The sequence below is a fragment of the Bombyx mandarina genome, chromosome A1 (assembly GCF_030267445.1).
Source record: "Bombyx mandarina strain Sakado chromosome A1, ASM3026744v2".
NCBI lineage: Eukaryota > Metazoa > Arthropoda > Insecta > Lepidoptera > Bombycidae > Bombyx > Bombyx mandarina.
The window spans coordinates 8,105,118-8,130,562 of record NC_143234.1 but is presented as its reverse complement, the minus strand read 5'-3'; the positions used below and the strand labels follow the sequence as shown (position 1 = coordinate 8,130,562).

Genomic DNA, 25,445 nt, shown 5'->3' with positions numbered 1-25,445 from the left:
GTACAGTTGTCACGTCATGAAAGCTTTTTTGCATAATACACAGTTGTTATGGTAACGTAAGTATTAGGCGACTGCCTACTGAATTTCTCGCCGGATCTTCTCAGTGGGTCGCGTTTTTGATCCGGTGTTAGATTCTGCGGAGCACTGCTCTTGCTAGGGCCAGTGTTAGCAACACTCCCGGTTTGAGCCCCGTGATCTCACCTACACGTCAAGGAGAACCTGAAATAGCCTGTCAAAGCTATCAGCAAAGGTAGGAAAAAAAAATTAGGCCTAAACCTAGCCTAAACCAATTTTAAATACATACATACGTTTTACGACGCAGAAAAGTGTGGTTTTAACATAGAAAAGAACAGAAGTAATATTCTAATGATTCCGTTTGGGAGTTGCATATAGGTACTTCCGGATATCTGAATTTGTGAAAAACTCAGTTTTTTTTTGCAACAATAAGCAGATATCCCTGCGGGCTTTCATCATGAATAGCATTAATAGATCATTCTCGCAACAGAACACGCAAACATTGATGATTTATAACCTAGAGTGTAAACGAATTCTAAGATTATTGATTTCACAGACTAGGAGCTCAGTAGCAACGAAACGCATTTAAATTTCTGATTTCTAATGGTTGTTTACATTACATTCCAAGGTTAAAGTGGGTCAGTATCTATGACCAATGGAATTACCACCAAATTATCGTCTTTTTTTCTTTTTTAAATTCAAAATTATTAATTTATACGTGACACGTTATGTTTTTTTTTTTCATTGCTTAATGGGTGGACGAGCTCACAGCCCACCTGGTGTTAAGTGGCAAACCACTGTTCACTGTCAAATTCCATTTAAAACAAAGAATATTTCGGAAATAAAAAACGACTCGCTCGGTAATCCATAAGCATACCTCATTAACAATTGTATCATATCAATGATTTAAGAGATTACATCATATTTCTTGTGTATATTACAATTATCTTGCCCGAAAGGACACAAATAAACAAAACAAACATTCACACTTGTCGTCATTCGCATAATAAACTTTATTAGGTGATAAAAACATTGTCTTTTGAATAAAACTTGAATGAACTAGATGAGAACTTTTCTGCATATTTTTTAATATACAAATCTATTTGTGGCAGGATGTTTGGCGATCACGCACCGAGACGTATCCATGAGTTTTTGTTCTGACGCTTTTTTCCCTACCTAAGCTGATAGCCTTGAGAAGATATATCAGCGTTACCCTAGCGTGTAGGTGAGCTCTCGGGGCTCAAACCAAGTGTTGCTAACAATGGCCCTAGCAAGAGCAGTGCTTCGCGGAATCTACCACCGGATCAGAAACGCGACCCGCTGAGAAGTTCCGGCGAGAAACTCGGTGGGCTGATCTGTCGCCATAACACTGATTTGAAAGTCAGTATAGGTACTTAATATTGAGGAAAAATGCCAAAAAAAAAAAAAAAAATTCCCGTTGAACCCTAGTGCTCGAAATTCTTTAAAATGAGTCCGTCACCACATTTTTGCTAAGTACCGTCGGAATCAGAAGCAGGGATCAACCCTGCTAACTAGGAACAGATAGAAACAGTGTCATAATTTTTACCAACCAACATGACCTTTTGCATAACACTATTTTGGTTACATTTCAAACGAGGCTTGTGTAGAGTATTAAGCAGTAGGCAGCGGCTTGGTCCTGCTCCTGACATTGCCGAAGTCCATAGGCGACGGTAACCACTCATCATCGGGTGGGCCGTATGTTAGTCTGCCTACAAGGACAAAAAAAAACATTTTCCATAGCCGTAGGTACACTACAATTAGGCCTCAGTAGTGGTCCATGCAGAGCGTCGACTGACGACTTCCACGGGAACCCATATCCATACCCATTTTGGCTATCTAGCCCGAGACCACTACGCATGATTAATAAGTTCACCAACACTAATAATAATAATAATAATAATAATGTTTTTATTTCAAGTATCCATGACTCATATAAATTGTTAATAAAACTTGACCTATGTTAGTAGTTATATTTAGATCACAATGAATTACTGTGGTAACATCCCATGGGCGATGGCACCACAGCGACCCATGTATATACAGTCCAGCCTGCTTGCGATCATGCTCAGGATACTGTTGGAGCTGGCCCTCACTCTGTTTACCAGAGATGCACACCTCTTACGCATGGTAGCGTAAAAACAATCTATGTGCGCGTCTGCAAACATCCCTGATGCGCTACAAAAGCGGGGCAGCACCACCAGCACCCTAAACGCGTTATTGTATTGAACACGGAGAGCATTGTACGATCTTTGAGTATATCCAGCCCACAAGCTGCACGTGTAAAAGTTAGTACAGTAGGCCCTAAAGAGGGTGACCTTGACTTTAAGTGAACACCGTGCAAACCTGCGAGCTATCATGTTTGCTCTAACCGACAACGCTCTCCGCTCTCGTTCAATATCTTCATCATCTTTGAGATCAGGGGTCAACACATGGCCGAGATATTTAAATTTATAAACTCTTGTCAATGGCGTTCCGTTGAGTACTACGGGAGGTATTTTATCATGCGTCCCACCCCTGGTCTCAAAGACCATGATCTCCGACTTTTTACAGTTGTACACCAAACCGTGTGATTTGGCGTATCCCTCACACAAAGAAACAAGTTGCCTTAGGCCACAGATAGACGCGCTCAGCAGCACCATATCGTCTGCGTAGCTGATGTTGTTTACGCACACCCCGTCTATGAAACAACCAATCCTGGTCCTACTGAGCTCGCCGATCAGCTCATTCATATACAGGTTGAAGAGCGTAGGCGAACTCAACCCGCCTTGTCTCACCCCGCACTCCAACCTATACGGAAGAGACAAAGCCCCAGCCCATCGCACATTGTTGATCTGGTTCCCATACCAAAACTTTAGAATGTTATTTATTTCCGTGGGTAGTTTAATATTTTCCAACTTTTTCCACAAGACGTCATAGGAAACCAAATCAAACGCCTTGGACAGATCAAGAAAGCAGGCATAAACAGGTGTTCCTCGCCGCGTGTAGTATTTGACAGCATGCTTAAGACTTAAGATTGCACTCTCTGTCGACAAACCTGAACGGAATCCGAATTGGTTATCATGAAGATTTACATATTTATTTAGTTTAAAGTTAAGCATGCTGTCCAACACTTTGGATATAACAGTAGCTAGTGAGATAGGCCTATAGTTACTGCTATCTGCAAGGTCTCCAGTCTTATTTTTAGCTATTGGTACAACTATTGTTCGTATCATTTCCCTTGGCAAATAATTTAAAGTAATTGACTTTTTAAGCATGAAAGTGTGAGGAAATCGATTCACTCCTTCGCGAAGTTAATAAACCCGCCGACCCGACTGTTACTGGTAACACGACTGCTCCGTGCAAATTGAAGTTTATCGTCACGCAGCGTAGACGTGTCTAAGAAATAAATGGTTAAATTTGATGGACATTTTTAAGTTTACACGACAAAAATCCTTAAGAATTTCACCAAAAAAATGTACCAAAAGACCGATGGCAACAGATCATTAATATTATTATTTGTTCCTAATATCCTGACCAGGATAAACAAGGCAATTGTTTTTTTTTTTCAATCGGTTGAATCATCTTTTTTTACGTACATTCTTCTAAAGGACAACACATAGGATGTTTTGAGGAGATAACCTTACTTAAGTACAGTTAGCGTATTTAGAGACTAGAATTAATCTCCGATATCATAACGTTTATGACTTCGATTCATAAGCTGCTGCAATCTCCTTGTTTAATATAATTTAAGATAAAATGCCATGCAAATGCCCAGACAATTACACAATGTTTGTCTGGGTATTATGTCAGGCCCTTCAATGCTACTGATAAGGAGTTGTGTGTTTATAACTCCTTATTACAATACATCTGTTCTTTTTTAATTGCCATTGTGAGTAAGCGAGCATAAGGCCCACGTGATGGTGAGTGGTTACCGTCGCTCATCGACAGGGCCGGATTTAGAGGTCTGGAGGCCTCGGGGCAGCAGGGGAGCGGAGGCCACCTGGCCGCAAATTATTTTCCAAATAAAATGAACACTTTTTTCAGTCGAGTTTTCCAATAAATAATTTATTGTGAAACCCCGTAGATTCTCTTAGTATTTAATACTCTTAGTATGTAATACAAACATACATAAATACAATCGGAGACAGTAATTATCTGAAATTAAATTTTAATGTTAACTTTAAGGTTAAGTAAAACGACGAAAAAAAGAATAGGTATCGAAAGAGAAGGAAAAGATATTAACTACTGTTTACTTGTCGGAATTTGAAAGGTTTTTATTCCAAAGTCCTATAATGGCCCCCAGGTTGCCATCCCCTAAGTGCGGTCCTGCTCATCGGACTCAGGAAGAAACCGATAAAAAATCAATTTTACAATATACAAAGGAATTAGGCTCTTCGTTTAGCTCGGTCTTTTATACTTTAACCGACTGCCAGAGTTGGATCATACTTTTCGAGTGTATTTATATGTAATACAAGCAAAGAAATTAAACATATTTGTGTGTAATGTAAACTGCAACCCCATAATTAACATTCAAGTTTTTTTTAATGATACAGTTTATTAGAGATGACTCGAGATGAGAGATATATAAATACATATTTTAGACTTTTTCCGTCTGCGACGACTGGCTTGCAACGATGTATTGAACACGTTTAAGGATCCTTCAAGGTTGCGAGCGAACGGAACGTTCTGTATTGGATTTAGATTATTTTATCGGCTTAAAGAATATTCCGGCTTGTTGCCTCTAATGCAAACGCTTCAAAAGCTAGTTCGTTAAAAACGCAAAATTGTAACCGTAAATTATTTAACTAGCAAATACAAGTTAAGCGCTTGTGATGCGAGTTTAAAGATTTTAATTAGTGCCTTCTATGTATTTGTGTTTTGGCTATTTTTTATTGCATATGCATACGAATGAGCCCACGACTGGCTTAGTACGTATTAAGTGGTTACACAACGTTAATGTCGCTACTGGCTTTGATACATGAGGTGTTATTTTAAATGTATAGTATAATAGTTTTGACAAATAGGCAGTTGTAATAGTCCAAGATCCCAGGGGGCGTCTGGGGGCGTCACGTATCTTCTGACGAACGAAATGTTCGGCCGACGGACAGTGTCTGGGAGTATTGGCGACTTACTTTTAAGGATATTACCTAAAATATACGCAAAAATCAGCTGTCAGAATTTACGTGAAGTTCGTAATGATTTTATGTACCTTGAGTACCTGATACCTGAAAATTGGCCGTCTAAGCAAGGTAGCAGGCAGGCATGCGTTTTTAGTACATACTAACACTACGCAATCGGCCACATTTCGTTCGTCAGAAAATACGTGACGTCTGGGGGCCCTGGGATCTTACTCTAGAAGTCGTCATGCAACGCAATTTTCTTTTCCACGAACTTGGGTTTCATTTTCATTCGTACATTATCTTATGTATTCAGATTACGAGCACCGGGCAGGCGACATAATAACGTTGTTTTGGGAACAGCAATTAGTTAGCAACACAGATAAATTGAAATTAATTCGATACCGCGTCCTGCCGGGCCAATAAATCTAGAAGGAGCGTCATTGACCAATCACGATGCAGATTTAAATGACGACAACGCACATAGGTTAAGTGAATACGTGAACTTGATTGAAACAGAATCGTTACTGATTCAAAACACATGACCGAATGAGAGACTGTCGATTGTGTGACAGCGAGACAGTGATTTAAACATAACTAAAATAATTAAGTAATATTTTAAGGTTGAATATTATTCAAGATGTTATTGGTTCTTCATCGTGGAAATAATTCGGAAACATGTTTGTTTGAAATAATTATGTAAACATAATGAAATGAAAATGCAACAGAATTTAGAGCTAATATCCGTGCATTATGAGCATGCAATCGGAACGAATAGAATTAACTACAAAATCATAGCATTTATTTTGAGTTGACAGAACGATTGTTCTTATACTAGAGATCCCGCAGTAGTCGAAATTCGACTATAATTAATTAGAATTGTAAGTTTGTACACTATTATGATTGTATTTTATACTTCTATAATCACAATTTTCGCCAAGACTACACTATAAAAATATTAACAAAGACAAACAATATTTAATCTATTCTCAATTTGACAACAGATGTCAAAAACAATAGATTGACAATAAATAGTATGCATGCGTTTGTGCGTCGAATACATGGTATGTACTGTATGTAATGTTTTCTTTATTGATTTAATGTATCTTTTATGCATTATTTTAAAAAAATATTAGCATTGTGCACTTCTTCTCTATATTCTCTATAAGTGTGGAAAATGTCATACTCCTCCGTCCGCGCAATTTTCGTAAAAAGGGATACAACGTTTTTGCTTCACGTATTAATATATTGATAAGATTTATATCTCATTTAATTTCATTTCATTCCAATTGATTAAAGTATCAAATAAATCAACTTCATTTCATTTCGCTCCAATAAAGGAGAATAAAAATAATTTTACTGAACAACATAAATTACTTGGGGTGTCTGTGTATTCTTTTTTTTGTAGGAAGGAAATATTACTGGTGGCTCGGAGGCCTTTCCAGTTTCACCGGGACATGTCGCCTTTTCGCATTAAAAGTGTACAATTTCCAAAAATATTCGAAATAAATAGATACATTTGCTATCACCAGTATTTTTCACATAAATACATAAGAAAGCGTACGTGAGAAGAGTGAAAAAAAGAGCATAGTTTAGTTTTAGTTTTTTTTTTAGTTTACCTATGTTTTGACTACTATGAAAAATATTAATATATCTTGTATCTTACTTCAAAAGACAGATAATGTAACTGGTAAAAAATAAATGTTGTAAATATAATTAATATTAGAAATATTACATGTTAAACCTTTAAAACACTCTCATGTAAAATTAGTAAGTTTTACGATTATATAGTTTTAATGCGAGAAGACGATGTGGGCTCAGTTAGGGGTGGTATTTGCTAACAGCTGCCCGGGCGCCGAAGGAGACCTAACAACTCAAGAGCAACTGCTTCGCGAATGAATATACATACTACCGGATCGGAATCGCGACCCGCTGAGAGGATCCGGCGAGAAACTCAGCGGGCGGTTCTTTATGTACTTAATAAATTTTGAAATTCAAAAGACTTTCTTTTCTTCTTCGCTATCGTCGTGCAGTGTTGGAGGGCCAGTCAAAATACATAAGCATATATAAAATTTAAACGTATGGAATTGACATGACTGTCAAATTATAGTAGGCAGCGGCTTGGCTCTGCCCCTGGCATTGCTGACGTCCATAAGCGACGGTGACCATCAGGTGGGCCGTATGCTCGTCTGCCTACAAAGGCAATAATAAAAAAAATAATAATAAATAAAAAACTCTATGGGCACAGTTAATCACCGAGTACATAACAAGACTTTCTTGTTTACCGCATTTTATATACGAGAACATAGGTCGGACACAAATATGTTTACGAACATAGTAAATTGGTGTAGCAGCTTATATTTTGTTTATTTAGGTCGTGCGAAAGCAAATACTTTTATATTTCGTGTAGATGTTTGACACGAGTACCTTGTTAGTACACGAGTGGTGTTGAGCGGTTAATCAAATATTAATTTTTTACTAGCTGACCCGGCAGACTTCGTAGTGCCTCAATGGAGCTATAAAATACCTAAAATTTTGTATAAAATAAACTTAACAAAAGGAATCCGCCCTTGCACATCAAAGGAAAACAAATTTGTTATTTTTATTTAATTCCGAGCATTTTCATATTTATCTACCTTTTAAACCTTCCCTGGACTTCCACAAATGATTCAAGACCAAAATTAGCTAAATCGGTACAGCCGTTCTCGAGTTTTAGCGAGACTAACGAACAGCAATTCATTTTTATATATACAGATTTAACAGTAGAGTCGATTGCTTTTTTTGTTTTTTTTTTGTTTATTACGCTACACAATTACAATAGCTATTCTAATAAGATCAACTATAACTATATGAAGTGTTAAGTATCTCCATTTTTTTTGCTACTACGTAAAATTTATTAAAGCAGATTCTACTAATTAATTACAGTGAGTTTACGTATGTGTATACATTTTATCAGTGTCGCAACTAGGTTATATTTAAATAAGTTGTTGGTGAAATGTTCTGATAATAATATAATTACAGAGATAGAAAGCGTTTGTTTGATATGTAAATAATGGGTTTGTTTGTGATTTATTGTTTGGTAACATACGTGAATGTAATTGGTGTTAAGTTTAGAAGACAATTGTTTTAAGTGTTGTTGTAAGAACCGCTTGGAAAAATAAGAGCAGCTGCGATAGTAGTAGGGTAGTTGATAATCATTACGATAACAATACGTACGAAATCTATCTTCAATCTATATCTCTATATATAAAAATGAATTACTGTTCGTTAGTCTCGCTAAAACTCGAGAACGGCTGGACCGATTGAGCTAATTTTGGTCTTGAATCATTTGTGGAAGTCCAGAGAAGTTTTAAAAGGTAGATAAATATGAAAACGCTCGGAATTAAATCAAAATAACAATTTTGTTCTCCCTTTGATGTATCCCCCGTCGGACGGATTCCGTTTGTTTGTTTTAAGTTTATTTTATACAAAAGTTTACGTCTTTTATTTGTCGATTGAGGCACTACTATGTCTGCCGGGTCAGCTAGTAAACAATAAAATCACATCTTTCATGACTTTTGCGCTAAACGCGTTAGGATGACGCACGAGGTAAATGACCTTGCACGGCGGGAGCACGTTCACAAGTTTCGTTATAGATTGCGGCTTCTCGAATTACGTACTCACTAAATAGCAGTGCATTATTAAAATTTATTCTTTGGCAACGGTACTTTAAGCCACGTAAGTTTTCTCTCAATCTCGCGAATTACGTACATATTATCTTTTTTTTTAATAAATTTACTGTGTTATAGTAAAAATAAGGTGAATTGCAAGGTAGAAAATAAAAATATACATGTGCTTTCTTTACAAGTGATTCAATATAGACTTTAAGATTTTAATGTCATTTCAAAAACGCCTTCCAAATAAACCAATGGGTTGACAATACCTACTCGTGATTACAAAAAAGTTACCAACAGGATACGCGTATTGTATTCAACCGAATTGGCAACCAACCATTACGTTCAATCATACAAGATTGTCGCATCATGATCGTACGATAACAGGCGAACCTGGTACGCATTATATTGATCAAAGTCCGTTTGACACTTTCATTTTAAACGTTCAATTGGTAACTTCGACGGCATAATAGTTTGGCATAGCAAATAATAAATAACATAACAAATATCTACATATCTCAAAGGAGAATGAGTTAGCATTCCTGACTACTGGACCGAAGTTTGTAGCTTCGATTACCAATTTGGGCAAACATTCGTGTGATGAACAGGTTTGTTTGCTCGTTGTCTGGGTGTTTAATATCTATATACGTATATATTTCAACCTATATAAGTATGTATTAGTGCAGACTTTCTCAAAGTGGGTGATAACGCCTACTTGTGGGCGCAGCAGGCCTAAAGGGGGGCGGTAAGAAACCTAGATAAAAATGGGGGCGTTGTGTAGAGTCTTTGGTGGCGATTTGTAATTTCATTTAGGAGGACTCTTAGACACCGACTAAGCTCTCGCTATAGTGGTTTTTAAATAGATGAAAAAATGGGGGCGTTACAAAATAATTTATACTCAAAGTGGGCAGTAGAAGTTTGGGAACTCCTGTATGCCTAGTAGTGCCTAGTAGTGCCTAGTTCACATAGTACTAGGAATCTTAGTTTAAAGCCGTAATAATGATCGTGTATGATCACTTCCAATTAAAATCATTTATATTCCCTTTATTCTGTTACAGAGACTTTTATGGATTGCGTTTCATCAAAGAAGAAAGGTTCTAATAAAGCATGTTTTAAATATAATGCGTTCCTACAGCCAATTGCGTAACATAAAATGCTGTAATAACTTCGGGCGGCATCTCGATGAACCGTTAAAATATTCAACAAGGGCACACAGCGGAAAAAGCGTTTATCACCAGCCCGTTTTATATTCATGTAATACAAACTTTTCCACGACACGATTACATACTGTCATTCGGCAAACATTCGTTTTTATCACGGAACTGCACAATTGTCACACGTGAAAAACACCATAATAAAATCATAATTAAAACGGAAAATTAAGAAACAAACAAAATCGTTCTTTGGAAACCATATTATATAATTACCGCTCCTCTCTCGTAAGGCGTGGAACTGTATAATTAAGCTGATCTCGGAGTCACCGATAAACGTGATTTTCTTGATTCATAGAGTCAACATGTCTGGACAATTCCACTTTCACCTGTGATAGTGGAATGTTTTTTTTGTTTTTAATAAAACAGTTGCTTGAACATACTCATGGTTGACCTCGTGTAAACGGTTACCGGAGACCGTAGACACCTCGTGAATACCGCCACCTCCCTTGAGATATGTGGTCGAATTATTATTTGTATTGTATACCCTTTAAGCCGGAATGCATTAACAACAGTTCGCATTCTCGGTGCTTTTAAGCATTCTAAGCATCGGTCATCGTTCTCAACGAACTTGGAACGAAGAGTTCGAAGTGCACTTAATTCACAGAGACAACCCCCCGAGTTTCTCGCCGGAACTTCTCAGTGGGTCGCGATTTCGATCCGGTAGTAGATTCAGTGAAGCACTGCTCTTGCTAGGGCAGATGTTAGCAGTCTCTCAAACTGAGCCCCGTGAGCTCGCCTACGCAGCCGGTGAAGCCAGAATTCGGCACGGCATGGCGGCACACGGAACACGGCAGATATTCGCAATTCTCAAGCTGCGGCCCGCGAACCTGCGTACTCTTCCCAATAGTCCAATAGTTCCCAATAAGAATAGTCGCTCGAGTCTATTGGCGATTAGGTACGAAAATAAAAGGATCGCTGACTTAGGATGCGCCGTACCATAAAACTATTATTACAGTTAAATGTTAGGTAAAGTTTGAAATGTGGACACCAAAGCGAAATGAAATGAAAAATGTTACAAATAGTAACGTAAACTTTCAGAAACATATTTAACCTTGAGACTAGATAACATTGCAAGGGTAATTAACCCGACGTTTTCAATTTATCTGACGTCTTGACCGATCAAGCGACCGCGCTCACTTAGAACTTGAGACATTATCTAACTGCGATTTTACTAAGTCTTCGTGGCCTAAAGAATAAGACGTCCGGTGCATTCGTATCTAGCGATGCATCGGTGTTCGGATCCCGCCGGCAGGTACCAATTTTTCTAATGAAATTCGTACTTAACAAAATGTTCACGATTGACTTCCACGGTGAAGGAATAACATCGTGTAATGAAAATCAAACCCGCAAAATTGTAATTTGCGTAATTATTGCTGATAGGACCTCTTGTGAGTCCGCACGCTTAGGTACCACCACCCCGCCTATTTCTGCCGTGAAGCGGTAATGCGTTTTGGATTGAAGGGTGGGGTAACGTTGTAACTATACTGAGATCTTAGAACTTATATCTCAAGGTGAGTGGCGCATTTACGTTGTCTATGGGCTAGATATCTATGGGCTCCAGTGACCAGTTAACACCAGGTGGGCTGTGAGCTCGTCCACACATCTAAGCAATAAAAAAAACATTACATCTGCACTCTCACCTTATTACAAAGTTAAAAATCGCATTATCGCAGTAATTCATTATTCCCACTAAAATTATATAAGAGAAAATTATAAGATTAAGATCTCTCTGAGTCGTGTTACGGCGTCAACAGAAAACAGTAAACTAAACCTTTTGAAAATTCTCTTCTTACATTGGATTTTAGAACTACTCACATGATCATATTGTTTTGTTTATTGCTGAAATTAGACAGAAGAGAAGCACAAAAAAAGTCAGAAATAATTAAAATGACTTCAATTAATTAATCTCTTCATTTCATAAATTCCGACGTTTCAGATAGATACTTTACAGTTTTGTCTGGTCACGGACGATCAAGGCGATGATAACCTAGGACATTTGAATATTGTGCCAACTACCGTCAAATTTTTTATAAAAAGTTTTATTGATATAATTTCAGTTTCTTTGCACAGAAAAAGAACTAAGACTTCGAATATAAGAACTATCTTTTTTCTATTACGCTTGTAGGCAGATGAGCATACGACCTACTTGATGGTGAATGGTTAGCGTCGCCCATGGACTTCAACAAAGCTAGAGGCAGAGCCAAGCCGCTGCCTACCGTTATGTATACTCCACAAGCCTCGTTTGAAGAAGGATATCTCATAGTGCTCGGGAAACACCGTGAAGGGGAGCTCATTCGATAGCCAGATGGTGCGTGACAAAAAAGATCTCTGGAAACGCACTGTGGATGAACGCAGTGGCTCCAGGTAGTTGTGGTCTGATAGTTTGTTTGACGTAAGGTTTCATTTGCATTTCTTCATGCTGTACGGTACTCTGTAAAGTATTCAAAATGTCGGTAGTAGTAATAAGCCTATTACATATATGTTAAGTAGGTAACGGGGTGGTGGAGTGTTTATCTTCAGGTCGATGTCGGAATTGTACTTTTTTATTGCGATTCTAGGTGGTCGACAGGGGAACAGCCAGGCCGCTGTCTACTGCTGAGAAGTAAAAGCTTATAAAAATAAAGATTATTGTGGCGCAAAAATATTTCTGGAACCGCACTGCGGATAGACTCTGCTCCGGTGGCGGTCTATACGATAGTAAAAAGTAAATGAAGCAATCATTTCCGACAATTCCTCAGAGATCTCCGTTAATAACAGCTATTTTAAAAATATAGGGTACTTATGTTAGGGCGGCACTTTTCCGTTACAACTCCCAGCATTTACGCTGTATGAGATGTTCAGTAGATTTGATTTTTGTTATACCACGTTATTGCGTCATTGTGAAATTCACCCGAGAACTTACTATATGAATTAGAGCCCAGCGTAATCACATCACCAGATATATGCAGACAGGTCACAGTGTTCGAAGTGCACTAATGCTATTGTGATTGCGGGCGCAATAAAACATTTTACAAACATAAGTGTCATCAAAACAGTCACCGATAACAAAACGTAGGTACTTATTTAGAAGAAAAAAATATATATGATAAATTGAAATATGTTATCTAAAGCCACGACACTTAATATGTTAAAAGACGAGATTATTTATAGAAACTTCATCTATACATATAAATAAAATTAGAGTGTCTGTTTGTAATATTGAAATAACCGCTTTTTACTACATGCATATGAATATAATACGGTACATAACCAAAATAACACTTTTTACAATATTTGTCTGTCTGTTTGTTCCGGTTAATCTCTGGAACGGCTAGACCGATTTTGATGAGACTTTCACTAATAGGTAGCTGATGATATAAGGAGTAACTTAGGCTACTTTTTTTAGACTAGCTTCGCCCTGCGGCGTCACCTGCAGTTATTGTCGTACCACGCGCAACATAGCGGGCTTCGCCTATCAATAATAATATTTAATGTTTCCGAAGCGAAGCGAGGGCGGGTCGCTAGTCTTAAATATATTTGAATTCACTTCTTAAAGGAAACCTCTTAAAGGAAGCCTTGCTGATACGATGACTTTGACACGCGTTATCGTACGCCACTAAAACTTTGGTCGACAAATATAATTAGACGATGCTTAAGCGTATATATACTTTAGTGATAGAGCGTATTCTATGTCCGCATTGTGAATACCGCCGATATGAAGGGAATGACAATAGTCTCACGGTAAGTGACAGAAATCAAGTTTGTTGTAATCTATTGACTTCGGGAATCACTTATGTGTTGGGATGTGAAATATTTTTGTATTAAACTAATTATTGACCGAATAGAAGTCTTAATTGTATAGTATTACGGCTGTCATTCCCTTCAAATCAACTGCTTCGTGGCAGGTGTATATTTAAAATTATGGTGGAACGTGTGTTATCAATACGTTTTGCGACTATCGACAGGATTGATTGACAACCAAAAACAAGTCTTTTAAAATATGATTCAATGACTCGGTGGTGTAATAGTTAGCATCCCTTGCTGTACGCGCCGGGAGTTATAGGTTCGATCCCCACATCGGGCAAACACTGCGTGATGAACAGGTTTGTTTGCGCTTTTGTTGGATGTTTATTATCTTTATAAACATATATATTTAAACGTATATAAGTATGTATGTCAGCCTCTAGTACATATAATACAAGAAATGCTAAATTAGGGCCGAATAACCAAACGTACTTTGTACCCAGTATTTTTTTTTTATCTGTAGACTTGTATCCTATTCTTTTACAAAAGGATTTGGTAAATGAATTAATTGTATGTTTAATTTGGTAATATCAACTACTCCAACACAGTTTATTATATAAAGGCATTGAGGTCAACCACTCTCACATTTAATTTAGGCTCTTTGAATCGTTTCTATAGTTTTAGAGTTGCATTTTAAAAATTATCCAAGGTTAGATATCCCTTAGGTTCTCACGAATTTTCGCCATTACACGCTTAATATAAACATAAGTCCTACCGACGGAGGCTCTGCCCATTCGCGCACATTTGGGAGGTTAAATGATATAAGGAAGATCTTCCACCGAGCTGGTGAAATTGCTCAGTAGATCGACGGTCCGAATGTTGTTGTTCGGAACTTATGTGCAAGCTTATCTTGAAAATGTCGTAAATGAGATTCGGGCATCATTCAAATATCTTGTATTGCATGGATAGCTATCGCCACACAAACTTATTTTGTTGAATTATAATAATTAATATGCATACTGGTGGCAGGAACTCTTGCGAGTCCGCACGAGTTGGTACCACCACCCCGCCTAATTCTGCCGTAAAGCAGTAATGCCTTTCAGTTTGATTGGGCAGCCATTGTAACTATATTGAGATTTTCTGAGTTCTAGAATTCTAGGTACCAATCCGTAATTTTTTTCAAATTTTATCTACATCTATAGTAGCAATGTTCTCGGATAGCTGTGACGTTTTGGCAGACATTCATGCCGATATTATGAGGACTTCTTTTTTTTTTATTTGGCAATAGAACGCCATTACCGAAATCGACAAACATTACTATGATTCCCAATAAGCTAAAAAGTGCGTCCAGACATAGCATGTCATCAAGTATCTTGATAGTTCAAGGCAGGATAAACTGGGACTCCCACGCCAGCTACGCGTTGAGATTTTGTTGTTTAAAAAACGTAATGATGATGAATGATGCGAAGTCTTCCCGGATTTTTTTCTGTTGTCGTCTATTTTCTCACTGTTTCCAGGTTCAGAGAGGAATGTGTAAAACATTTCAGTTTAAATAGACTTTTGTATTGTAGTTTTCTTGCATCTGGCGGTGTCTAACGTAAAAAATAGCCTATTGAGTTTTTCGCCGGATGTTCTCAGTGGGTCGCATTTCCGATCCGGTGGTAGATTCTGCGAAGCACTGCTCTTGTTAGCTAGTGTTAGCAACGACCTCAGGTTATTAGAGCCCCGTGAGCTCACTACTCGCTCGGTGAATCTAAAATGACCTCTCGAGGTCACTAGAATAGATAAGAAAAAAACGTACAAATTATACAAATAAAAAAAAATTTAGCACAAGTTAAATATGTACATAATAACGTAATTAATTACCAATTCAATTGCTCAACTAATATATCATTTACATTTCCACGTTTCGTGTTTTATAATAAAAATTACCACTAAATTGATACTACTTTGTTACAGTGTTGGACTTACTAGGAACACTACACAAAGCCGCGATAGAGAAATTTTCAATGGTGGAAATATGATGCATTGAAATAAGATGTCTGTCTTATCAACAAAGCACTGATGTTTAAATGTACCTACGCATTACTCCCCTTTAAAAAAATTTGACCATAACCGTTATATATTTTTCCGAAATCAATCTACGCACCGCGACTTATATAACACATAGATATTGGGACAACATTATTAGGAAACGGTGCCCTGAATTCGTAAAACTGTTCATGATCGAATATGATGCGCAATTTTCAGCGATACGTGATCAAAGCTCAATACAAATCCTGATCGGACAAACTTCTTAAATATTTTTTTGTGGAGTATTAAATAATGACTAGCAAATTCAAAGAAATGTTAACATTTTCAGGTATTTCACCAATATTGGCGGAGTCGTCAAGACAATGAAATAAAGCGGCGCGACACGAGAACCCTCATCGTGGCCGCCGGTAACTACATAGCTGATCCTGCAAACCAAATGGTAAACAGTCGACGTCGCCCAAAAGACGTCATTACGGATGCTGCCGATTCACTAACGGTGCTTTTAGGTACCCCAAGCACCGGTTATCGTTCTCGTCGAACCCGTCGCTTGCGACGAAGGGCTCGGCGAGTAAATTAACCCACAGACACAGCCCACTGAGTTTATCGTCGGATCTTCTCAGTGGGTCGCGTTTCCGATCCGGTGGTAGATTCTGCGAAGCACGACTCTTGCTAGGGTTCGTGTTAGCTCACCTACTAGCCCGGCGACGCTGACATGGTCTCTCTAGACCATCAGCTTAGGTAGGAAAAAAAAAAAATGCTTTTTTGACAAAGAAAGGTGGTTGGTTAGGACTATGGTTAAAAACCACAACACTGGTGCATGCAATTCCAGTACCCGCGAGCTACTAATCATCTTAAACTTGTTTAAGTGAGTTTTCTTGAAATTGTCGTTAGCGCAATCTCTTTGCTGGCTTAAACTCCTATACGTTATTTCCGTAACTACGTTCTCTTCAGAAAGATCAGTAGTAACTGCTTAAATGATCTTTGCTATGACGTAATATGGAGCTTTAATCTGAATACAAGAATGGGGAATTTTCGAATGCAAATAGCAGTTGCAAGCTGAGGGATGCGGTTCTAGGGTCCATACCACATTAACAATATGTAAGTTCCTTACAAATTCATCTATGTTAATAAAGCTTTTAAATTTGTATTTTTTAGTCAAATATAATAAGGGTGCTGACTAAACAAAAAGTTTGGATAAGTTGAAACTTATAAATTATATAACTAAATTATTCTCAAGTGTTAATTAAGATACAAATAAAAAGTCATAACAAACAATTTTAAGGATACATATTTATTATACACACATGAATGATTGTTTTTTTTTTGTCTCAGTCTCACAATTTAAAATAAGTTCATAAGAATAAGTCCTCCTTCAGATGTAACATATCCGACAGTACAGTCTTAGTCTAGTACCAACCATCCATACCACCATAAAATAATATATTTAATAGCTAATTTGATGCTATGAATATTTATTTGGAATAAAGCAAACCTTAAGTATTTTGTTGATTCTTCTCAGTAATGGTTGTTGGACAGCTAAGACTTGTCTGCCCGCCTGGTATTTCTGAGTTTTTCATTTTAATTTGTTATAATTGCATTCTAAGACTTGTCTAAGGTCATTGACCTGACATAAATTAATTTCCAAATAAAGCAATTTGTATCTGTACATATATTTTAATTTTACCTTCAAATTTCATTAAAATTTCTGAGTATTAATAAATATTTCTGATCATTTCCACTTTTTTTTCACATTTGGATCATGTTAATAATTTCAATGCCTTTCAAACTACTCAAGAATAATCAGCACCAATTTTATAGTCATAAGATAACAAACTAATAAAATTTATGCATGCATCTAGGACTAAGTAGGTCAATTTTGAAAGTCGACCTCTTGAACTAATAATGTCAGCCGACATTGGTTTGAAGAAGATAGTAATACAAAAAGTTTATTGGATTCAAGTGTTCTTGCTGGTTCAGCTCATATGGACACTCTGTTATGAAGTCACAAAGACATCATGAGTCAAAGAATTGGTTTTTACAGGAATGCAAAATATCATCCTTCTACACTCCTATGTGTCTATAGTAATTTTATTAGTTTGTGCCAAAACAGTATTACAAACATATTAAATTAAGAATACACTGATGATTAGTTTTTATCTGATATACAAATTTTATTACATTTTTTCTTTCTCTCTTACGGTTCTGGAAATGAATTTATTTTAATTATTGCATGGGCATAATCTAACATTGCATATTTATTTAGGTGTACAAACAAACAAATAGAGAATACTACTTTGTATGTAAAGTCGGTAGGTCAAAAAATAAGTTACGACTATGAAAATTTCGAGTGGCGGGAAAACTATTTATGGAAACAAATTCGAATTTTAAGGAAATATAAGTATTTCGATAACATGTTAAAGTTCAAATTAGCACTATAAATTAATGAACTAGGTATATTTCATTAATATATTAAACATTTTGTCTTACTTAAACTTGGTAGGCGAATAAATTTAACAATAAGACGTTTGCGAATATTATGGTACGAAGATAAACAAGATTTGCAAAAACTGGGGGCTTTGCCAAGTCCAGTTTTCAGGGTCGCGGACGTAAGGTGTTCGGTGAAATTATTCCTCATAATAATGTGCTAAAAATATTCGCGCAACGTTCGCCACAACGCAATCTTACGTCTAAACATGTTTTGCAATGTATTTCACTCACCTTTCAGTTATAGGTACTGCCTTCGATTTCAATTCGTAGAACATGAAGTCCTGGTGCTGCTGGGCAGCAGTCATATCTTCCAAAATTCTTTGATCAACACTGAAATCGTTTGTTAGGAAAGACGCGAGATCAAATCCCATATCAATTCCGGACTCATCCATTATTGCACGTAAACACAACACAATTTTTCACACTAAAAACAAATTTAAAACTAAACCGACATCATTTTGATAGTCAAAATAATGAGACTATTTTATTGAGATGAAGATGAATATCCCCACAGCATCCATTCTGCCAGCTGTGTACTTGTTGCTGGTTGTATTTTGGTTGGTTATTTGGCTATACATACATATTACAGCTGTATCTGTTGTGTGATAAAGGAATGACTATAATACCACTAAATTATATACACAATGAATATGATGAAACCCAGTATTCTAATGTGGCATCTTTAAATTAATCGCATACTACTTTTTGCTTATGGCAATATAAAATTTCTATCACAAACTATTGAACACTCCATGACTCCACGAGACATTAAATTTAAAATTTCTTATTTTAGTTTTCTAATGCATATTACTGAATTTCTTACAATTTTTAATTTTAATATTATACAATTTTATTTCAGCCAGCTATAATTTGGTTTAATCTATAGGAACATATCTCCCATAATTACTTTTCTTCTGGCAGTGGGAGGTGAGGTGACATTCAACCCTTAAATTAAATAAGCATTTATACGTGCAATTATAAATTAAAAACATAGTTACGTGCATACACTTTATGCGAATAAAATTCAAGATGATTGACCATTAAATTCAGTGATGAATTTGTTTTATTAGGTAAATTATCTTTTCTTTTTTTAATTTAATTTCTAAACGAAATTTGAGTTAAAGTTGCCAACTTACAATATTTATGTTTTTGTTAGTATAAAAATAAAGGTTTGCATATTACGAAATAAATATGAGTTTTCACTGCCATTGAAGTAGCTTCTTGCAGTGCATTATTAATAAAATAGAAGCACAGATATTAATATTTTTATTAAGTTTTATTAAATATTACTTGGCAAAAAATTTGTTAAATTCGTTTAATGGATCGATGTTTTTCGATTTCAAATCGATGACATTCGTACGATGCTTAAATACATTAAAAATGTATGATATATTGTATAGACGTTTATTAACAGTCTTTTTGTAAAAGTTTTCACTTTATCTGTTGGCTCGGTCTTGTTTTTACTTTACAGAGTTTTTAATAATTTTTATAATTCGGTTTTGGCAAGCGGTTAGCGGTTAGGCATGCCTAATAGCTTAATCTTATACAATATGATGGTATACATTAATACAACCACAGTGATTCATATTTTTTTGGATTGTTATACCATAAACTGCGTTTATTTGTGATCTAGGACTGTATAAAGTAGCACGCACGGATGGAAGTAAAACATTTTGAACAAAGGGGTAACCCAGATACTTTAAGAGTCGGTGCACGAAAGTGTTAAATTTATAAATTCAGAAACCACCAACTAGAGCAGCAACCAGATAGACCCTGAGTTCACAATCACTAGAATTCTGTACAGCGCTAGAATAGATTTATTTATGTATTTTCCCTAACAGCCAGTAATTGCCTTATTTTTGTTTTTTTTCTATTGGCTACTGCCAGAAGTTACGTTGGAAGGCTTGATGAGCTTATCTTTACAAACTCAACCATTGTGATCATCTATAATATATTTCCAGACATTTTGCCAAAGACCATCAAACACCCCAACAATCTAGCACCCCACTAGATGCTTCCTTTTCTATTTGTTCTGAGTGTCCTTTTAAGCTTCTGTTTTTACGTTTCGTATGAATGATGCATTATGATATTCTTATACAAATTCAAAAAATTTCATAAAACGTGATATTTTGTATTTAAAAATCTAACTTATAATGTATCTTCCCATGGTACGCTGCCATGGATATACTACTAGCCCAAGAAAGATTCATGTCAGACAGACGGCCAAACGTAAAACTCATGCTAAAATCTCTTTCAGCAAGTTATGAGGACTTTATTACTACCATAAATAACGTAGATTTATTATGGCCGGGAAAAAAGAAGCTCGGTCAAAGCTGTCAAGTTTCTGACAAGGTTTAAGAAGAACTCTGCAATAGGCAGTAGCTTGACCGTACCTCTGATATTGTTGATGTCCAAGATCTATAATTTCCAAAATTTTAATCGTAATATCGCCGTGTCAAAGGTTCTTATTTAATTTTGGAAGTGGCAGCACTGTCTCAGACGGTAGAATATAGTAGAAAAGTTAAATTCATTGACAAAATTCGATGGGTTGGAAATTCATCTAATATACAAAAATCCACGACAATAACATTAATTCCGTATTATAATATTTTAAAAAGCACATTACAATGTCAAAAGCACATCCACCAGAATTGAAAAAGTAAGTAATATTGGAAGTTTGTTTGTTTCACTCGCAAACAAAGCTGGCGTCCTTGTTATAACCTAAAATTAAAAGAACAGCGTAAATTCTTTAAAATCCCAAATTAGTCCGTAGAAATTCGCATATTTGATGTTTATACACAAAAAAGAATATGTACTTTAAATGGCACTTTTATATATTTCAGATTCATGGACAAAAAATTGTCAATAAAGCTGAATGCGGGTCGCGCTGTTACCGGTGTGTTGCGCGGTTTTGATCCATTCATGAATTTAGTTCTTGATGAATCAGTCGAGGAGTGTAAAGACGGTCAGCGTAACAATGTTGGGATGGTGGTTAGTATATTTTCAAGAACACTGAAGATAGCTTTTGTCCGCGACGCCGTCCGCGTGGAATAGTTACTTTGGCATAACGCTATATTTTACCCCCCACTTCATTTACGTAGAAAGTGAAAGTATTTTTGAATTATAGAATGTTAAGGAGCTGTTTAAATCCCCTATTTTGAAACATTCTTTATTGGTGCTTCACTTGTATTGGTTTTACTGTGATGTTATATAGCCCATAGCCTTCCTCAATAAATGGGCTATCTAACTGAAAGAATTTTTCAAATTGGCCCAGTAGCTCCTGAGATTAATGCGTTCAAACAAACAAACTCTTCAGCTTTATAATATTAATATAGTATAGATTATAATAGGGCAAGTTTGGTTATTAGAGCCGAAAAAGGTTGCCACTATTGGTGGCGCACTATAAAAAATTTAATACTTTGCATTTTATTTTTTACAGTAGAGAACTTTCACAAACATTTGATGAGTTCTGAAAGAGATTGTTGCTTTAATGTGTGTAAGTGGTTGGTTACTGGAGCCCAATGACATCAACAACTTAAATGCCATCACCTAACTTGAAACATGAGTTCTAAGTCTCAATTTTATTGTACAACAGGTGTCCTACCCTTCATACTAAAGCGCATAATTGCTTCATGGCAGAAGTAGACTGGGACATTGTATCTACATGTGCTCGCTAAAAAGATACTCTACCACCAGTAATTATGCAAATAATAATTTTTGGGGGTTTGATTTACATTACACAATTCATTCAGTATGGAGATAATTCATAAATACTCATTAAGTATTATGTCACTACAACAATTCTTGATGTTTGAAGTGTATTTAGTATAGATAGTGTATTTGATATTAAAAAATAGTTGTTAGTTACATACAACTATTTTGTTTAGCTGTAAGCATTAGTTTTGCTGTGTCCTTCACATGGTATTTTAGAAATCACTACTATTGCTCAGCAGTAGCTCATGATTTTTTACGACAAAAAATATTTGACTAAAGTAACTGAATAAAACAATTTAATCTTTCTTTCAGGTAATTCGTGGCAACAGTATTATAATGCTGGAATCTTTAGACAGACTTTAGTAGACTTACAGTGGGCAAGAAATATCACCAATGCTGTAAATGTGCTTCACGTTTCATCAATAAATAAATATAAAACTCGGATCTAAAACATAGTTTCTACAGCAACAGCAGCAACAGTAAAAGGAAAAAAAAGGAAAACTGATAATTTTATATCTAAACTTCACTATTTAAATTTAATGTGATGTTAGGTTAAGTTAATAAATAATAAAACACCTCAGATTTGTGTTTGTTTTGAATTCTACTCTAGATGATGCAGCTACTGCTGTTGGTCATTGTGGTAATGCAATTGGCACAGCTAAGCATCAAACTGAATATACCTTTGAAGAAATGAATTCCTACTCTAGAAGTTCTGGTGGGAAAAGCAGTATTTTGGTATTGGGCAGGTTTTTCAGGTGTTCACTTGTTAAGGCAAGTAAATAGATAGATGTTATTTAAATCTTATCGAAGATACGCTATTCTTCTTCTTTGTCGTTTCCTTATTACTGAGGGTCGTGACCACCTTAGTCCAGTTTTTGCACCAGCTTCCTCCAATGTTGCCTGCATTCGGCCTGCTTAATGGCGCCCGGGACGCTGGTGTTTGTGGCCTCCTTGCTAATGTCCGTCCACCTGGTTGGCAATCTTCCTCGATTTCTCTTTCCTTCCATGTGACCTACAACTATTAATTTTTCCAAGTTCTCAGGATTTTGACGGGCCACGTATCCGAAGTACTTGAGGAGACGCTGCGTACAGATTGTAGATAGACGGGTCTTGACGTTTAGCTCCTCGAGAATTGACACATTTTTTCGGCGCTCCGTCCATGATACGCCCAACATTTTGCGCCAACACCACATTTCAAATGCGTCAATTCTCGATCGGGTACGGGTTATGAGGGTCCACGTCTCTGAAGCGTACAAGAATATGGAGAAGATAAGGGTTCTCATTCACGCTATAGACAAAGAAATAGTCCATGTATGTGCTCGTAAGTTCACCGTTGTTGTAGCTGTGAATGACCTCAATTTGGACTGGCACAACAAAGTGATAAGGTGCATAAATTTCGTATGAGTACCGAAACAAAGTCGTGCACTCTACATCCCCATCCTATTTCTTTAATTACTAAGTATGGTGAGGATAGGTCCCATCACCACCATGTCACATGTGGTCACAATAAAATTCATACAAATTCCTAGGTGTATCTTTAATTTTGCTTGCGATTAGTTTCGTTTAGTATTGGAGATCTTGAATAGTTAAGGCATCGGCTAAAGCCGTAGAATAGAACTAGGCCTTCGTTGTGAATCTTAATCCCACTGGCCCCAGTTAGGCCCCCCGCCGGTTTAGTAATATGGCTCTTCTACGAAGCCCTTGAGGAATTATGCAAGTGTATTGTTAGCGTTTTGGATAAATGGAGCACCAAAGTCGTCGTTAACGGTTGCTGTTTGGATTACATGAGCATTAACAAAGGGATTCCACAAGGTTTGGTGCTGTTCCCTATGGTTTTCATCGAACATTTGTTAATTAGAAACATTAATAAGCGACAACACAGGACGCTCTTACATGTCCAACATGAAAATCTCGGAGCGTGGGTGACGGAAAGAGTCTGAAGCGAAGAGCCAGAGGGTACAGGTATTCGAATGGCGTAATTAGAATTTAGATTTATTCAACTCAATAAAACAAACTGTAGATTTTCACGTTCGTTGCATTTTTTATATTGCGCTCGAAATGTAAAGAGTAGTCTCGCAGAGTTCTGGGAGTTTTTTAAGGCCGGCGCGGCGGCGTTTTGAGTTGTCTTTAATGTCGGAATAATGCGGGTAAAGCTACGAATAAATTATTCGTAGGGGTAAAGCCAGTTTGAATTGTTGGGAGTACCTACTCAACAAGATTTCATCTAAACTAGTGCTCATAGTGATATCAGTGATCATTTTTGTTAGGTTTTTTTTTTTTTTTTTTATTGGTTAGATGGATGGACGAGCTCACAGCCCACCTGGTGTTAAGTGGTTACTGGAGCCCATAGACATCTACAACGTAAATGCGCCACCCACCTCGAGATATAAGTTCTAAGATCTCAGTATAGTTACAACGGCTACCCCACCCTTCGAACCGAAACGCATTATTGCTTCACGGCGGAAATAGGCGGGGTGGTGGTACCTACCCGTGCGGACTCCCAAGAGCTCCTACCACCAGTAATTACGCAAATTATAATTTTGCGGGTTTCATTTTTATTACACGATGTTATTCCTTCACCGTGGAAGTCAATCATGAACATTTGTTGAGTACGTATTTCATTAGAAAAATTGGTACCCGCCTGCGGGATTCGAACACCGGTGCATCGCTTCAACACGAATGCACCGGACGTCTTATCCGTTAGGCCACGATGACTATAAATAAAGTTTTAAGAATGAACTTTCATTTGAGACTATTATTAATGTATAACTGTGATTTCAGTTTGTTGCACCCAATTACCTAGTTTATCTATGACTCCGCCAACTTCAGCCAAGTAATACTTACTGGTAATACAAAACTTAAGTAGGTACTCACGTTACCAGACCATTAAATATTTGAAAAAATATCTTTATATTTGCAAGTGCCTATCATCTTAGAAAATATACTTATTTTATTTAGGCTTGGAATCCACCCACGATAGAATATCTATCATAGATAATTACCTATTAACTACACTTTATAACCAAATGTTTAAATAATTGTAGTCTGTGGTGTTACCCTTTCTTGTCAATTTTGTGGACTTTTTTTGGCGGGAACGCGAGGAGTGAAGTTGTCTGATTTGTTTTATTTTGTCTATTTAGTGTTTCTTCAGGTTTAAATGTGTAATAATGGTGGTTTATTAACTGTTTGATATCTGTGAAAGTGCACAAATGTGGGAAAATGAAACAAAGCCGCTGGACGTAACTTCTCGGGTTCCTCCAAAAAGTCCACTGAAAAAATCTCAGTAAATGACCACCATTTTACTGCGATTATATTTCATCCCATATCATGTCATTTCATTAAATTTCATCCCAGTTGGTTAATGTCTCAAATTAATCATCTTTATTTCATTTCACTCCATATTATCATTTTTCATAAAATTAAGAATATAAAGTAAAATAAGACATGACTTAAAGGTCTTAGTTACCAGGTCATAAAATCTCGTAAAA

The 25,445-nt window shown here is 36.6% G+C and overlaps 2 protein-coding genes across 2 annotated transcripts in view; one reads left to right on the top strand and one right to left on the bottom strand.

Annotated features, from left to right (window-relative positions):
• The window catches only part of Mitf (transcription factor Mitf), a 170,110-nt gene extending 151,241 nt beyond the window's left edge, over window positions 1-18,869 (bottom strand). Inside the window, exon 1 of the mRNA XM_028188294.2 lies at window positions 18,475-18,869. Within this exon, the coding sequence (XP_028044095.2) occupies window positions 18,475-18,635 (161 nt within the window). The 5' untranslated portion in view covers window positions 18,636-18,869. The remainder of the gene's footprint in view (window positions 1-18,474) is intronic.
• Window positions 18,870-20,738: 1,869 nt separating this feature from the next.
• SNRPG (small nuclear ribonucleoprotein G) lies at window positions 20,739-22,537 on the top strand. Its single transcript, XM_028188430.2, has 3 exons — window positions 20,739-20,902; window positions 21,087-21,234; window positions 22,270-22,537. Exons 1-3 carry the CDS (start codon window positions 20,871-20,873, stop codon window positions 22,318-22,320), a joined length of 231 nt encoding a protein of 76 aa, XP_028044231.1. The 5' UTR covers window positions 20,739-20,870; the 3' UTR covers window positions 22,321-22,537.
• Window positions 22,538-25,445: the final 2,908 nt, after the last annotated feature.

Excerpts from the sequence above, each read along its gene's own strand:
- SNRPG (XM_028188430.2), top strand. The coding sequence starts at position 20,871 with ATGTCAAAAGCACATCCACCAGAATTGAAAAA. Across the intron at positions 20,903-21,086 it reads CATCCACCAGAATTGAAAAA|ATTCATGGACAAAAAATTGT; the intron begins GTAAGTAATATT and ends TATATATTTCAG. Across the intron at positions 21,235-22,269 it reads GTAACAATGTTGGGATGGTG|GTAATTCGTGGCAACAGTAT; the intron begins GTTAGTATATTT and ends TCTTTCTTTCAG.